Source organism: Plasmodium yoelii (assembly GCF_900002385.2).
Source record: "Plasmodium yoelii strain 17X genome assembly, chromosome: 9".
NCBI classification, from domain to species: domain Eukaryota; phylum Apicomplexa; class Aconoidasida; order Haemosporida; family Plasmodiidae; genus Plasmodium; species Plasmodium yoelii.
Genome location: NC_036181.2, coordinates 1131240 through 1148160, shown reverse-complemented (window position 1 = coordinate 1148160; position 16921 = coordinate 1131240). Strand labels below are relative to the sequence as shown.

The following is a 16921-nucleotide window of genomic DNA, read 5'->3' as shown; positions in this document are numbered from 1 at the left end:
TTTAATTAACAAAATATTTGTATGTATGTTATTTAACATTTTATAATTCGTTTATCTTAATACCTTATCATTTTATTACCCCATCCTCTCTCCTACATATATATTATTATTTTCCTATAATCTCTATATTTATTTATTACATTCATTTTTGAAAATTGTATAAAAATACCTCAGATTAATGTATATTTTATTATTATTTATGCATTAATATATTTTTTTTCAAGTCTTTTTTTCATTACATTTTTTTTATATAAATTTATTATGATGAATTAATGTTAACATGTAAGGAAAATAATTTTAATGTGTAGATGCATACATATATGTATTATCATGTAAAACATTTTCTATATGATGCTTTAATAGATGCATCTTTTTATTTTTTTGTACGTAGTTTATATTTTGCATTGAAACTATTAAAATTCACCCCCAATAATAAAACGTTTAAAAACGATAAAGCGCATCGCTATATTGTTATAATTTTACTAATGTTATATAATATCATTAAATTTTAACACACGTAAAAATAGACAAAATATATATTAGATATCATATGCATGTTTAAAATTCACGCAATTAGTATGTATAATATATACTTCAATTTACGTACACCTTGCACATTTAAAATTAATGCGAAAAAAAAACAAAATAAAAATATATTATATGGCCTTTTTTCCTTAACACAAAATATTTCATAAATACATGTCTAAGTGTTTTTTTCTTTTTTTTAATCTTTAAATAATTTCATAAAGATAAGCTAAAAAAAAATAAATAATAAATGAAGTGATGCTACTAGTAATAATAAGTGTCTAGAAGTACAGTATCATAATTGCAGAATTAGTAATAACACTATAATATATAAAAATTAATAGTAATAGTAGCAAAATCGCGTATCCATTGTCACTTTCTAAATATGTGTATATATAGGTTTGTATAAAATATGACAAAATTCCCCGAAGATAATTATGAATGCTTAAATTTAACAGAACTTAAAAGTAACATAGAGGAGAAAAACATATTAGGTTATAGTATTAACTATACAGTAAATGGGTTATTATTTTTTGGAGGGTTTAAAATAGATGACGAAAATAACACGGGTGTTATATGCAATGATTCTTATTTAATTAATATAAATAATGAGAAAGCAAAATATGAAAATCTGTTAAGTAAGGTAAAGCCGCCTCCGAGATGCTATCATAACGCATGTACTTTATTAGATAATCATGTAGTTATTTTTGGAGGTTTGAATTCTGAATGCCCTTTTATAGCTTTAAATGATTTGTGGATATTTAATAGTACTAATAAAACATTTTTGAAATTAAGAAATGGCTTAGAAGAAGAATCCAATAATGAAAATGATGGAAATTCCAAAGATGATTTAGAAATATCGACGAACCCGAAATTAAATGAATTTGAAACCCCTGAAATCGATGAAGAGGGTAGTAATGATGATTCATTTTTGGATGATGAATATGTTAGAAGTTTAAATAAATATATACAATATAATATAAACAAAAATAATACCAAGAATAGCAACGATGGAAATTTGCCTATAAATAATGTACCGTTGCCTCGATATTATTCCAGCCTAGACATATATATAGTGAAGAAAAAAAATGCGGAAATACAAAAAGAAGAAAAAGATGAAATTGTTACTAAAGATAATAAAATATTCATAAATAATGCAAACAATTATGAATATTTTAGTTTGATAATATTTGGGGGATATGGAGGTTATGATAGAACGAGCTTTAATGATTTATACGAATATAACATACTAAATAACGAATGGATTTTAAGATCGTGTAAAGGTAATATCCCTTCAAATAGATATGGACACATCTCATTTATAAACGGAAATAATTTATTTATATTAGGAGGTACAAATGCTGAAGTGAGTTTTACTGATATGTATTCGTGTGATTTAATGAAAAATGAGTGGACAGAAGTTGATTTCTCGTATTCTTTTAATGCATCTAAAGTTTTTTGTAAGAATGTCCTAGTTGAATCTATAGATAGAAATATAATTTTCATATTTGGAGGCTATAATATTATAAGTGATGAAAAAGGAAATAGAAAAATTGAATATGGGAATGGAGAATTAAACATGTTGAAATTATATGACACATTTAAGTTAGAGGAATTAAAATATACTATCATTCGAAATAAAAATTCTAATTCTATTAAAGATGTATTGCCAATAAATAGCGTTTTAAACGGCACTGATGGTAGGATAAATAATAAGGAAGATTATACAGATTGCAATAATAATAATAATAAAGTAGACGATATAAGCAATTTTGGAAATGATGATAATTCGTCTGATATAGCATTTTGTTCAATCGCATATGATTTTGTTGATTCTAACTTGATTATTTCTGATTCAAAACAGAAAATTTATATAATGAACATAAATAAAATAATAGGCCCTAAATATGCTATTTTTAACATTTGCCCCAATTCTTGTGATATAAATGGAAATAAAAAAATACTATTAAAAGGAAAAGGTTTCACTAATGAGGGTAAAATTCTTGTGAAATATCAATCAGAAAATACTACATTATATAGTGAAGGAATTTATATTAATGAAAATCATATATATACAATATCTCCTAATGCAAAAGATATAATAAATAATAATATTTTCCATGTACAATTATCTATAAACGATAAATGTTATACAACAAATAGTTGCATCTTAGAATATTATTATAATATAGATCCTAAAAATACTTTAATTTTTGGTAGCGGGTTATTAGAACCCATATGTTTAAACGAATCTAATATATTTTTTTTAGTAGCAAGAAATTCTTTAAATGAAAATAAAAAAATTGGAGGAGATAAATTTAAAATAACTATTATATATGAACATGAAAATAAAGAACATCAGTTGCAATACAAAGTCTATGACATAAACAATGGAATATATATAGTAAAGTATTTACCATTTTACAAAGACGAAGAAAAAATTAAGCCGATTAAATCTGATATTAAAAACACACAAAATGAAACGCAGGATATGGAAAATGTAGAGAACAAAAATGCTGGAGAAAATATAAGCACAAACAAATTGATAGATTCGAGTAATAACACCAATGTTGATCCTAATACAAATGCAGAGATAGAAAATATGAAAACAGAGACTAATGAGGATTCTAAAAATGGTCAGAATGTGAGCCCAAATTATACAGAAATTTCAGAGAAAATTGGAGCATTAAAAATAACTGTAAAAGTTAACGAAGAAAATATACGCAATAGTCCATTTACCATAAATGTGTATAATAAAAAACAAGAAAAAGAATCATATGTAAGAAAATTTATTAACAATAGATTAAATGATTTAATAACTAAAGCAGAGACAGTGTTAGAGCTAATTAAAAACAAAAATATGAATACAAATAATTTAATTAAACTAAATATCAATATTGAACAATTCCTGAATAAATTTTCCAAATCGATATATGATATAAATATAATTGAGCAATATATGTTATACGGAAATATAAATATTAACAATATTGAAGAAATTATAGAAAAACAATATGAAGAAAATAATGTAATAGATGCATATTTAGAAGACGAAGTTTTCATTGACAAGCAAATTAACGATTTGATAGAAAAAGAAAAAGAAGTCAATCAGAAAAATAAATTTATCGGTTTGGGACAAAGCAGTATCAGAAACTCTAAAAACAATTATAATACCCCAGAAAAAAATGAATCAAATAAAGAAGCAAAAATAAATAGTGATGAAACAGAGATTGAATTGGACAATGAAAAAGTTGAAATAAATAAAAACCAAGACGAGGTAAATTCTATTAACCTAAATAATATAGAAAACGAGTTTTTAAAATTAAAAAATAACGAAGATATGGTCAGATTTATAGATGAAAATAAACTTGAATTTATGGATTATATTGACTCAAATTCGATGAAGAAGCTCAAAAATTATATTACTCTTTTGAATAATGAAGAAACAAATTTACGAAATAAAAAATTCACAAAAAGAGGTGATGCTAATAAAAACACAGACGAAAGAAATAACAGAGGGAAATATAATAATTTACATGAAGAATACTTATTACAAAATAACGAAAACAAATGTGAAGTGATAAGGAATTTATTAATTTTTTACTATAAATTAAGATATGTTTGTATATGTAAAAAAGAAAAGGAGCTAAAAGATGAATTTATAAAAGAAGAAAAAGAAAGCATAAAAAAATTAAAATTAAATTATAGAAAATTTGCAAATATAAAAAAAAACTTAGATATATCAAATGTCTATAGCCATAATTATGGTTATGAAGAATCGTTAAAAGAACTTGAAAATACAAAAAAATATCTAATAGAAATAAAGGATGAAGTAAAAGAAATAAAACATATTTCGGATCATATAATAAAGATTGATAACGTAGAAGAGCTAAATAAAGATATCGAAAATTTAGATAGCGAAATAAACGAGATAGAGAAATTATGGCTTTTTATCAAAAAAAAAGAAGAAATATTAAATAATTATTTTTTTTCAAGTTTTAAAGACCTAAATGTAGAAGAATTTGATATTGAAGTTAAAAAATTGCAAAATGATTTTAGAAAAATAAAAGTAGACAAAAAACATAATATATCAAAAGAAGAAACATTAAAATTAAAAGAAACTATAAAATTCATTTCGGTTTTAAGTGAATTGAAAAAAGATTTTATAAAAGAAAGACATATAAAAGAAATCGAAAATAATATTAATGAAGAAAAAGAAAGTAATAACGAAGAAAAAATAACCATTCAAATTGATGAAAATACGTTAACCATATATTTTTATAAATTAAATGTAATGAAATATCAAGATACTATTTCAGAAGTAATAATAAAAGCATATAATGAAAAATTGATAGAAGAAACAATAGATAAATTTCAAAAACATTGGGAACAAATATATTTTAAAACTAAAAATTATAAAAATGATATTATATTAGCATATATAGATGATACTTGTATAGACACAATAGAAGAACATCAAATTACTTTGCAAAATTGTTTTTCTTCAAAATATTTTCTTTTCTTTTCAACGGAACTAAATTTATGGCAAAAAAAAATATCAAATATATATGAAGTCATACAATTACTTAAAGATATAGAAAAGTTATGGGCCTATTTACAAAATATGTATATAAATTCAGAAGAAGTCAAAAAAGAATTACCATTATATTCAAAATTTTTTCTAACAATAAATGATGAATATCTAGAAATGTTAAAACAAATAAATGATAATAATACAAAAATTATCGACTTTTCAAATGAACCAGGCATTATAGATAAATTGGAAGATTTAAAAGTAAAATTATGTAAAAGTGAAAAACCATTAAATGAATATTTAGATTCAAAAAGAAAATCATTTCCTAGATTCTTTTTTATATCATCAACAGATTTAATAGATATATTATCCAACGGAAACAATTTTAAACTTGTTAATACTCATATTCAAAAAATATTTTTATCTATACGAAGTTTTGTAGAAAATTATGAAGAATTAACTGACTATGAAAAAGAAAATGAAATAAAATTAATAGCCGATGCAATAAGTAATTCCAATCTTAAAAGTGCAAAAGAAAAAGCATCGAAAAATTTACGAGTTAAAAAAGGTGCAAAAAATATAGAAGATACAAATAATTCATTATCGAATGGAATAGCCAATAATACAGAAAAGTCAAATGATGAAACTGAAACAATTATTACAAAATTCATTTCTTCTTATGGAGAAGAAATTTGTAATTTTTATGAACCTCTTAACTTGAAAGGAAAAGTGGAATACTACCTAAATGATATAATTTCTCACATTAAACATACTCTTAAATATTATATTACAAACTTGTTTAAAATGAAAAATATATATAATAATGAAAAAGACAAATGGATTGATGAAAATAATTTAGCTCAAGTATTTATATTATGCAATACAATATTCTTCGTTAATGATGTAGAAACTATTTTAAGTAAGGAAGATGGAAATATATTAGAAGAAATAAACAATTATTATAAAAATCATATTCTACAATTAGAAAAGGTTATCAAAAAAGTTCAAAAACCACTAACTGTTAAAAACCGAATAAAAATTATGTGTATAATTACTTTAGACACTTTTTACAGAGATGTACTAGAAGTTATATTAAAAAATAAAAATACAATTTCACCAAATATGTTTTATTGGCAATCACAAATAAGAATGTATCCAATGTTTAAAAAAAAAAAATATTATCATGAAGCTGTGCATAAAAAAATAAATATGAAAAAAGAGCATCATAACGAAGATAACATAAATCCTAACGAACAAAATGAAAATGAAGAAGATTGTCAATCAGGAGAAATTCATAACGGTGATAGTAATGATAATCTGATTCATAAAGAGAGTAATAATATCATAAAAGATGATAATAACGAAACTAATAACAGTGCCAGTAATAGCGACGCAATGAGTGATGATAGTTACAGACAAGATGTTGATATTTACAAAAAAAATAATAATCTCGATTTTAAAGAATTATATATAAAAATAAAAATTATGGATTGCTCATTCGATTATTCTTATGATTATATAGGAAACTATCAAAGACTTGTAATTACACCTCTTACAAGTCGTATATATATAACTGCAACACAGGCGTTAAGCTTATATATGGGTTGTGCACCTGCTGGTCCTGCTGGTACAGGGAAAACAGAAACGACAAAAGATTTATCGAGTTTTTTTGGAAAAAATTGTTACGTATTTAATTGCTCAGATCAATTAGATTACAAAAGCATGGGTAATATATTTAAAGGAATTGGAAGTACAGGGTGTTGGTGTTGTTTTGATGAATTCAATAGATTAATTCCTGAAGTATTATCTGTTTGTTCTATTCAATTTAAATCGATATTAGATTGCAAACGTAATAATAAGAAGGTGTGTATAATAGGGTCTAACGAAATAATAGTTAAAAAAAATTGTGCAGTTTTTATTACTATGAATCCAGATTATTTAGGGCGATCGAAATTACCTGAAAGTTTAAAAATATTATTTAGGCCTATTACAGTTATTATTCCTGATTTTAATAAAATTTGTGAAAACATGCTTATGGCAGAAGGATATGTTGATGCTAAATATTTATCTATTAAATTTACGACCTTTTTTGAATTGATTCAAAATTTATTAAAAGATAAACATTGTGATTGGGGGTTGAGAAGTATTAAAAGTGTTTTGACAAAAGCTGGAATTCTTAAAAGAGCATATCCAGATGCTGATGAAAATAAATTATTATATTCAGCCATACATGATATTAATATAGCAAAAATATCTTCTTCTAACTGTTCTATTTTTTCAGGATTATTAAATGATATATTTTTTTCAAATCAAGAGATAGAAACTGATGAAATTGCAAATGGGGATACCGAACAATCTGTATTGGATAAGAAAGAAAATGAAAGTAATTCCGAATTAAGCAATCTTAAGGTTAACAAAGAAAATCCAATAACAGGAAAAAACAATAAGAATATTGATAATAATGAAGATGGACAAAATACTAATCTAAATAATAATAATGTGAAAAATATTACTAAGGAAAACAATAAAAAAGTAACCAATTCAAACTGTGACTTTTTCAAAGCAAATAATATGGAAAAGGATCTCATGGAAATTTGTAAAAATAATCATTTATTTGGCTTAGATTATTTCGTAAAAAAAATTATACAATTACATGATATAATAAATATAAGACATTGTGTGTTTATTATGGGGGAGCCAGGATGTGGTAAAACGACTTTGTTTAATATGTTATTGGAATATCAAAAAACCAAATTAAATTTAAAAACAGTAAGTATTAAAATAAATCCTAAAGCTATAAATATTGATGATTTATATGGAAGTGTTCATATGAAAACAAGAGAATGGAAAGATGGGGTTTTTTCAAAATATATGAGAAATTATTCAAAAAAAGACAATTATGATAAAGCTTATATAATTTTTGATGGTAATTTAGATTCTCATTGGATAGAAAATATGAACTCGGTTATGGATGACAATAAAGTATTAACTCTCTCATCTAACGAAAGAATATTATTAAAAAATCATATGAATTTAGTTTTTGAATTTAGCGATTTAATGTTTACTACTCCTGCTACAATATCTCGGGCTGGTTTAGTTTATTTTTCTGTTGATCCCAATTCTTTATGGAAAAATTATTTTTTATCATGGATAGATAGGCATGATAATTTTAATAGCAACATTAAAAAATTATTTGAAAAATTAATGTATAAATATGTAGAACCCACTTTTTCTTATTTAAATACATTGCAAACATCTATAAAGGTATCACCTATGTCTCATATACAATCATTATCCTCTTTATTAGATATATTATTAAAGGATAACAATTTTGAAAGTGTAGAACATTATTTTATTTATTCAGTTATATGGTGCTTTGGTAGTTTTCTGGGAGAAAAAGACAATATTAACTACAAAAAATGTTTTGATAAATATTGGAAAAATAATTTTAAAAGTATAAAGGTAAATAGAAAAATTAGCGTATTTGATTTTTATGTTGAAAATAATAAATTTAAAGAATGGGATGAATCCGAAATATGTAATGAATTAGATAATAATTATTTGTTAAACAATGACATATTTGTTGAAACAGTAGAAAGTTGCGCTTATAAATATATTAGTAAATTATTCTTGAAATCGGATATGCCCATTTTATTTATTGGAAAAACAGGTGTAGGAAAAACACAATTATGCAAAAAAATATTAAGTGAAGAAAAAGACAATTTTAAAACCTTTTATATGATATTTAACTATTACACTACATCAAAAAATGTACAAGCTTTAATGCAAAGTTGTTTAGAAAAAAAATCAGGAAAACAATTTAGTCCTCCATATCAACAAAAACTTATCTATTTTATTGATGATATTAATATGCCCAAATGTGATGATTATAATACACAAAGTGCCATCGAATTATTATGTCAATACATAGATACTAATTCATGGTTTGATTTAGAAAAATTAAATTTAATAAAAATATTAAATACAAAACTTTTATCATGTATGAATTATAATAGAGGAAATTTTACAATAAATCCAAGACTTTTACGACATTTTTTTATATTAAATATTAATTTCCCTGAAAATAATACAGTTAATAATATTTTTAGTGTATTATTAAAAGGACATTTTAACAACTTCAAACAAGATGTAGCAGATATTGTTCCATCTATATTAAAGTCTACCATATCTTTGTATTATAATATAGAAAAAATATTTAAAAGAACAGCGATGCATTTTTATTACGAATTTAATTTAAGAGATATTCATAGTATTATTAAAGGTTTATTAACTACAACCCCTAACAATTTTCAAGATTGTGATAAATTATTATTTTTGTGGTTGCATGAATGTGAAAGAGTTTATTCTGATAAGCTAAATAGAGAAGATAAAAAAATATATAAAAATATTATAATTGATATAATAAAAAAAATGTATAATAAATATGAAATCAATAAGTTTGTTAACAAATATGATAATAATCTATTATTATTTTCTAATTTTCACAAAGGGAACCATGATAAGTGTTATGATCAATGTAAAAATATTGAAGAATTAACATTATATTTATCAGAAGAATTAAATGAATACAACAATTTTTATAATTTAAATATTGTCCTATTTAATGATGCTATAAAACATATTTGTAAATTAATTAGAATCATAGATAATTTAAAATCAGATGCATTATTATTAGGTATAGGAGGATGTGGAAAAACAACTATTTCAAAATTCTCCTCATATGTTGCATCTAAAACTTTCATAGAAATAGATTTCTCACGTCATTGTACAGATAATGATATTAAAAAATATTTACAAAATATATTTCATAGATGTGTTATGAAAAATGAAGATATTATCCTTTTCTTAAAAGAAAGCAAAATACATGACAACTTTTTTATATATATTAACGAATATATGTGCACAAATAATATAATCGATTTATATACAAAAGAAGAAAAAGATTATGTAATAAATAATGTAAGAAACATAGCTAAATCAGAAAATATCAAAGAAACAGATAATGATATATTTGATTATTATATCAAGAAAGTAAATGAAAATTTACACTTTATTTTATGCTTTTCTCCTACTAGCAACAATTTTAGAGATAAAGCAAATAATTTCCAATGTATATTAAATAATACTATGATTGATATTTATGACAATTGGGAAGCTGATTCATTAATGTGTGTTGGAAAAAATTACGTAAATAATATATATATGAATATTAATACAGGAGATATTATACTTAACCAGGATTATATAAATCTAAAGAACCAGGACACAGCCCAACTAAATACAGACACAAATGTGATAAATAATATAGAAAACAAAACTGATCAACAATATGAGAAAATAAATGTGGAAGTAAATAATCTAAACGAAAAAATCAATTCTCTAGAAAATGTAGATATAAATTCTAGCACTAAAAATTACCAAAAAATAGAAGGAACATCTACTGAAGAGTCATCTCCTTGTACTACTAATTCCCAAGCTAATAAAGACATACCAAAAGGAATAGAAAACACAGATGCATCTAAAATTTTACCATTATTTAACAAAGAAGAATATGTAAACCTAAAAGATATAATAACAGAATATTTAAAAGAATGTTATGAAGACATATTAGATATATCATCTGATTATTATTCACATGAAAGGTCACATATATATATAACACCTAAATTATACCTAGAAAGTATAAAAACATATCATATTATGTTATTAAAAAATATTACAAATATAAACAACAAAATGAATATGCTAAAAAATGGGATTACAAAAATGAATGAAACAAGTTCAAATGTAGAAATAATAAAAAATTGTTTAAAAGAAAAAAAAAAAGTGTCAGAAGAAAAAAAGGAAGCTGCTGAAAAATATGCTATTGATATTGGAAATGAAAAAATGATCGTTAAGCAAGAAAGTGAATTAGCAGATATCGAAGAAAAAAATTGCATAGAAATTCAAACGATTGTATTAAAACAACAAGAAGAGTGTGAAAATGATATCGTATTAGGTATACCATTAATAGAACAAGCCGAAGAAGCACTTAATACATTAAATAAAAAAAATATACAAGAATTAAAAACATTAAATAAACCACCACCAGGTGTCGAAGATATCACTGCTGCTGTTATGCAATTATTAGCTACAATCGATACAACTATATCTGTTGATAAATTTGGAAAAATAAGAGACCCCAGTTGGAAATCGGCACAAAAAATGATGATTAATCCTGAAAAATTTATATCTTTATTAAAAGATTATAAAAATAAGATTGATGAAAATTTAGTTCCAGATTGTAATTTTAAATATGTAGAAAATTTAATTAAATTACCTCATTTTAACAAAAATGCAATTCAAAAAAAATCGAAAGCAGCGGCTGGTTTAGCTGAATGGGTATTAAATATTACATCTTTTTATAAAATTATACAAAATATATTACCAAAAAGAATATTATTAGATAATACGAAAAGGAGCCTTGAGGAAGCAAATGAGAAATTACAAACTGTTAGAGAAAAAGTGCAATCACTTAAGGAAAAATTAAACGATTTAATAAATCGCTATGAACGTGCTATTTATGAAAGAGATTTAGTTATTTTAGAAGAAAAGAAATTAAAAACTAAATTAGAATTATCTATTAGATTAATAGATGCTTTGAGTAGCGAACAAATATCATGGTCTAATCAATATGAAAGCTTAAAAAAAAAGAAAAAAACAATTTTAACAGACATACTATTATCTTCTACATTTGTAACATTTTGTGGAGGATTTACAAAAAAATATAGAAATAAAATAATGACAAAATGTATAGATACATTGAATAAAAAAAATGAAATTCAAAATAAAGCTTTTGCAAATATTTTCAAAAATAGTCCAAATGATGCAACTACAGAGCATGGAACAATTAACACCCCAAACAAATTTGGTTATGCATCTGCAAATGAGGATATAAGTAAATATGGAAATAATAAAAACGATAACAATAATATTAAAAATAATAGTGAGGATCCCAGAATGAGTAACAGTGTATCTCCTATGAATCCAAAGGGAAAAGATAAAGATGAGACATATAGTAATAAAGAAAATGAAAGTGATGATAAATCAATATATAATATATTTGCAGCAAGCAACTTTAATTTAGATTTATTGATAAATGAAGAAATATTATCAAAATTAAGTAAACAAGGATTAACATTGAATTCTGTTTGTATTGAAAATAATATAATTTTAGAAAATAGCGAAAAGTTTCCTATTATTATAGATCCTCAAATGGAAAGTTTAAAATGGTTAATTAATAACCAAAAAGAAAAAAGTGCAAAATTAATAATAACAGATATTAATGATAAAATGCTATATAAACAAATTGAAGAATGTATATCATATGGATATTCTATTATTATAGAAAATGCTGATGAATACATTGATAATACTTTATATAATGTTATATCAAAAAATATTATAAAAAGAAAAAATAATTATTACATAAATATAAATGATAAAGAACTTATATTCCACCCAGATTTTTATATAATCTTACATACACAATTGTCTAATCCTCATTATCAACCTGAAATTCAATCAGCATGCTCTTTAATTAATTTCACTGTTACCCCTGATGATTTAGAAGAACACTTATTATCCATTACTTTGCAAAATGAATTCAATCAATTATATAAAAAGAAAAAAAAATTATCTTTATTAAAATATGATTATATGTGTCAATTATCATTTTTACAATCTTCGATTCTACAAAAATTAACTGATGCTAAAGGAGATATTTTAGAAGATGTTTCACTTATTGAAAATCTCGAAAAAACCAAATTATTAAGTGAAAATATTGTTAAAAAAAGTGAAATTGTCAAAAGCACAGAAGTACATATTAATACGATTATTAATTTATATAGACCTTTATCAAAAAGAGGAGTCATGTATTTTTTCATTTTACAAAAACTCAAAAATCTTCATCACTTTTATTTTTATTCTTTAGAAATATTCTTAAAAATTTTTATAAAATGCTTAAATGATTGCTCAAAGAATGGTTTCTCATATACCGAAAAATCAGATTCGAAAAAAATGAAAAAAAAAAGATATAAAAAAGACCTACAGAAAAGTCTTGAAAGAAACGCTGAAAATAGTATACATGCCGAAGCTCCAACAATAAACGTTTACAGTGACAAAGAGAAGGAAAATAACATAGAACCTCTCGAATCATCAGCTGACTTAGGAGAAGTAGAAGAGAGTTATGATAAAGAAGCTGAAGATATTGGAGATATTGAAGGTGTGCCGAAAAATTTGAATATCGCTGAAGAGGATGAAGTCGAAGCAGTAGAAACTAAAAAAATAGAAGAAGACGAATCAAAGGAAACAGGAGACAAAGAAGCTAACGAAGTAGATGCAATTAACATGGATGAAATAGATATTAATGAATCTGAAGAAGAAATTGATGAGGAAGAGACAATAGACGAAAGTCTAGAAAGCGAAGACTTTGAAAATGATGATATCAAAAATGAGGAAATAAAAATAGATAAAAATGAGGTAGAAAAAAGAGTGAACATGCTAATAAATATGTTGATTGTAAAAATGTGGATGTATATCGATAAGGGGTTATTAGAAAAGGATAAATTAATTGTGAAATGCTTAATTATGTTAAATTTAGAAAAGTTAAATGGTAAAATAACACAAGAAGAAGAAGCAATATTTATAAATCCAAAGCATAAATTATATAACAAGACAAATGAAAAAATAGATAATAAAAAGAAAAATGAAAATATAGAAAAGAAAATAATAAACAAATCATTTATTAATGAAGAATTATACGAAGATTGTAAAAATCTAGAAAACTTAAAAGATTTTGAAAATTTAATTGATAGTTTTGAAAATGAAAATATGTCATGGAAACAATGGCTATTATGTGAAAAAGTTGAAAACGAAGAATTACCTAGAAAATTTAATAAATTAAAAGATTTTTCAAAATTATTATTAATCCGAATATTACGTAAAGATAGGTTTTTAATTGCCTTAAAAAGATATATTGAAAAACATATTAAAATGACTAATGAAGAGCAAAACAAATATTCTTTGGAAAATATATTAGAAGAATATATCGATAATAGGACACCCGTTTTATTCTTGTTAACTCCTGGTAACGATCCATCTAAGGACATAGAAAATTATATTGAAAAGTTGAGAAGGCAAAAAAATGAAGATGATAACAAAAAAAATATTAGCAAAAAAGGAAGTAACACAGAAAATGGTAATAATGATAATGATGATACAATTAATGAAGAGTCCAGCAAAAATATATCTTATATTAATATTTCCATGGGTCAAGGACAAGAAAGTGTAGCATTAAAATATTTAGAAGAAATATCAAAAGTCGGAGGTTATATATATCTACAAAATATTCACTTGATGACAAAATGGTTAAAAGAATTTGAAGAAATTCTTGATAAAATAATTTCAAATGCCCATAAAGATTTTCGATTATTCTTATCATCAACTATTCCATTTGAAAATAATACACAATTATTGCCTGAAAAATTATTAAAAAAATGTTTCAGAGTAAATAATGAAAAGTCTTATAGTTTAAAAGAAAATATTAAATGCTGTCTTGATAAATTTGAAAATAAAGAATATGACACAAAAATAAAAACAGTTATATTTGGTTTGTCATATTATCATAGTTTATTATCGGGAAGGTTTTTATATGGAAAAATTGGTTTTAGCCAAGTCTATTCATTTAATGATAACGATTTAGAAATATCCTTTAATATTATAAAAAGGTATCTAAGTAATAATGAAAACTTCCCATTAGCTGATGTTCTATTTTTAGTTGGCGAAATCATTTATGGAGGACATATTACTGATATATGGGATAGACGAATAAATAAAACATATATAAGAAATATATTAAAAGAAATATACAAAAATATAATTAATATAAATGAAAAGGAAAGAAATGACAATGGAAATAGTATTAATAAAAATAATACTAGTAATAGCAATATGGGTCAGATTACCAACGGGCACAGAAATGATAACAACAACATAGATAGTGATGATGAAAGGGATGAAACCAACAATAATGAAATGGGCGATATAACGAATTCTGGTATAGAAGAAAAATATATGCTAAAAAATAATAAAAAAAATATTTTGTTTGAATTTTTTAGATTCCCTGATTGTAGTAAATATAATATTAATCAACTGAAAAAATATATTGATGAAAAATTAAATAAAGAACAAACATATTTATTAGGTTTACATATAAATGCAGAAATAGAATATATGAAAAATGAATGTTCTAGAATATTACAAAATTTACAAGAATTAGGAAATAAAGATATTGCATCATCTTCAAATTATAAGGATGAAAATAAAAAAAATATAACTAGCGAAAATGTAGATGGACAAAAATTAAAAGAAAATGAAAGAAGCAACGAAGGTAAAGAAGAAAAGAAATGTAACAGAAAAGATACTGAAAATAATGACGGAATAAAAATCATATATGATATAATAAATACATTATTAAATGAATTACCGGAAAAAATAAATATAGACGATTTAAAAATAGAAGAAATTGAAAATAATACATTTGTGGTTATAGCAATAAAAGAAGCAGAAAATTTTAACAAACTAATTGAATGTGTATATGATACATTAATAGAAATAAAACTAGTTTTAGACGGTATATTAAATGTTAATGATAAAATACAAAATACTATTAGATCATTATTATTACATAATATACCAGAAATATGGAAAAAATACTCTTATCCTTCAAAAAAAAAATTAATGCCATGGTTTGAAAATTTCAAATTAAGAATTATATTTATAAAAGAATGGATAGCAAAAATACGAAATAATGTTTATTTGCCTAATTCTGTATGGTTATCGGCTTTATTTAATCCTATTTCATTTTTAACTGCAATTAAACAAATGTTTGCACATAAAAATAATGTACCTATTGATAAATTAAAATTAAAATGGCACGTAACAAATATAACTAAAGTAGAAGATATAAATAATAAAAATAATTCTTTATATATACATGGATTATTCTTACAAGGTGCTTCATGGCTTATTAATTCAAAAAATGATGCGTTTGCATTTGACATTTCAAATTTAAATGGAAATATATCATATGGAAATATAATCGAATCTGTTCCTAAAAATGCATACTTTTCCATGCCAGTACTTTATGTTTATTGTATAACAAATGAACAGGATGAAATCCTGAACCAAACTACGGAATCAAGATATCTTAATACGCCTTTATATATAACATCTGACAGAGGAAATACATTTGTTTGTTCTGTTGATTTGAAGTAAGTCATGAAAATATAGACTACATTCATTACATATATATTTACTTTCTGTATATATCTTTATATCAGTTTTCTTTTCTATGCATCTTCATCAATAATGTTCAATCACATTCTAAATGCTTTGATTCCATTTATTTGTGTGTTCAAAATTTCACATATAGCAATATATATATGTACGAATAATATTGTTTACTTAATTTTACAGCCTTGAAATTGATGATAGTGAAGACAAATGGATTTTAGCCGGAGTTGCCCTCGTTCTTTCCGATGATTAATCATAGGAAGACATTCAATAATTTCACTGAATTTACATAAATTCCCTTTTTTATATATGACAAAATTAAGCATTCATATTTTTGTTCTTTATTGTGACCTTAAAGGGAATTACCCAAAGGGTAAAATGTTGCATCAATTTTTATAAAAATAAGAACTATAGTAACTGAAATCGGTACATTATTCAATTATAGCAATTTCATTTTATTTTATCACAAAACTTATTTATTAACAAATTATAGTGTTTGTGGTATTA

At 23.5% G+C, this 16921-nt stretch overlaps 1 protein-coding gene across 1 annotated transcript; it reads left to right on the top strand.

Moving 5' to 3' along the window:
• Positions 1-937: 937 nt before the first annotated feature.
• On the top strand, positions 938-16667 carry PY17X_0927400 (dynein subunit beta, ciliary; the record flags this gene model as incomplete). Its single annotated transcript, XM_722038.2, has 2 exons — positions 938-16392; positions 16598-16667. 2 exons carry the CDS (start codon positions 938-940, stop codon positions 16665-16667), a joined length of 15525 nt encoding a protein of 5174 aa, XP_727131.2.
• Positions 16668-16921: the final 254 nt, after the last annotated feature.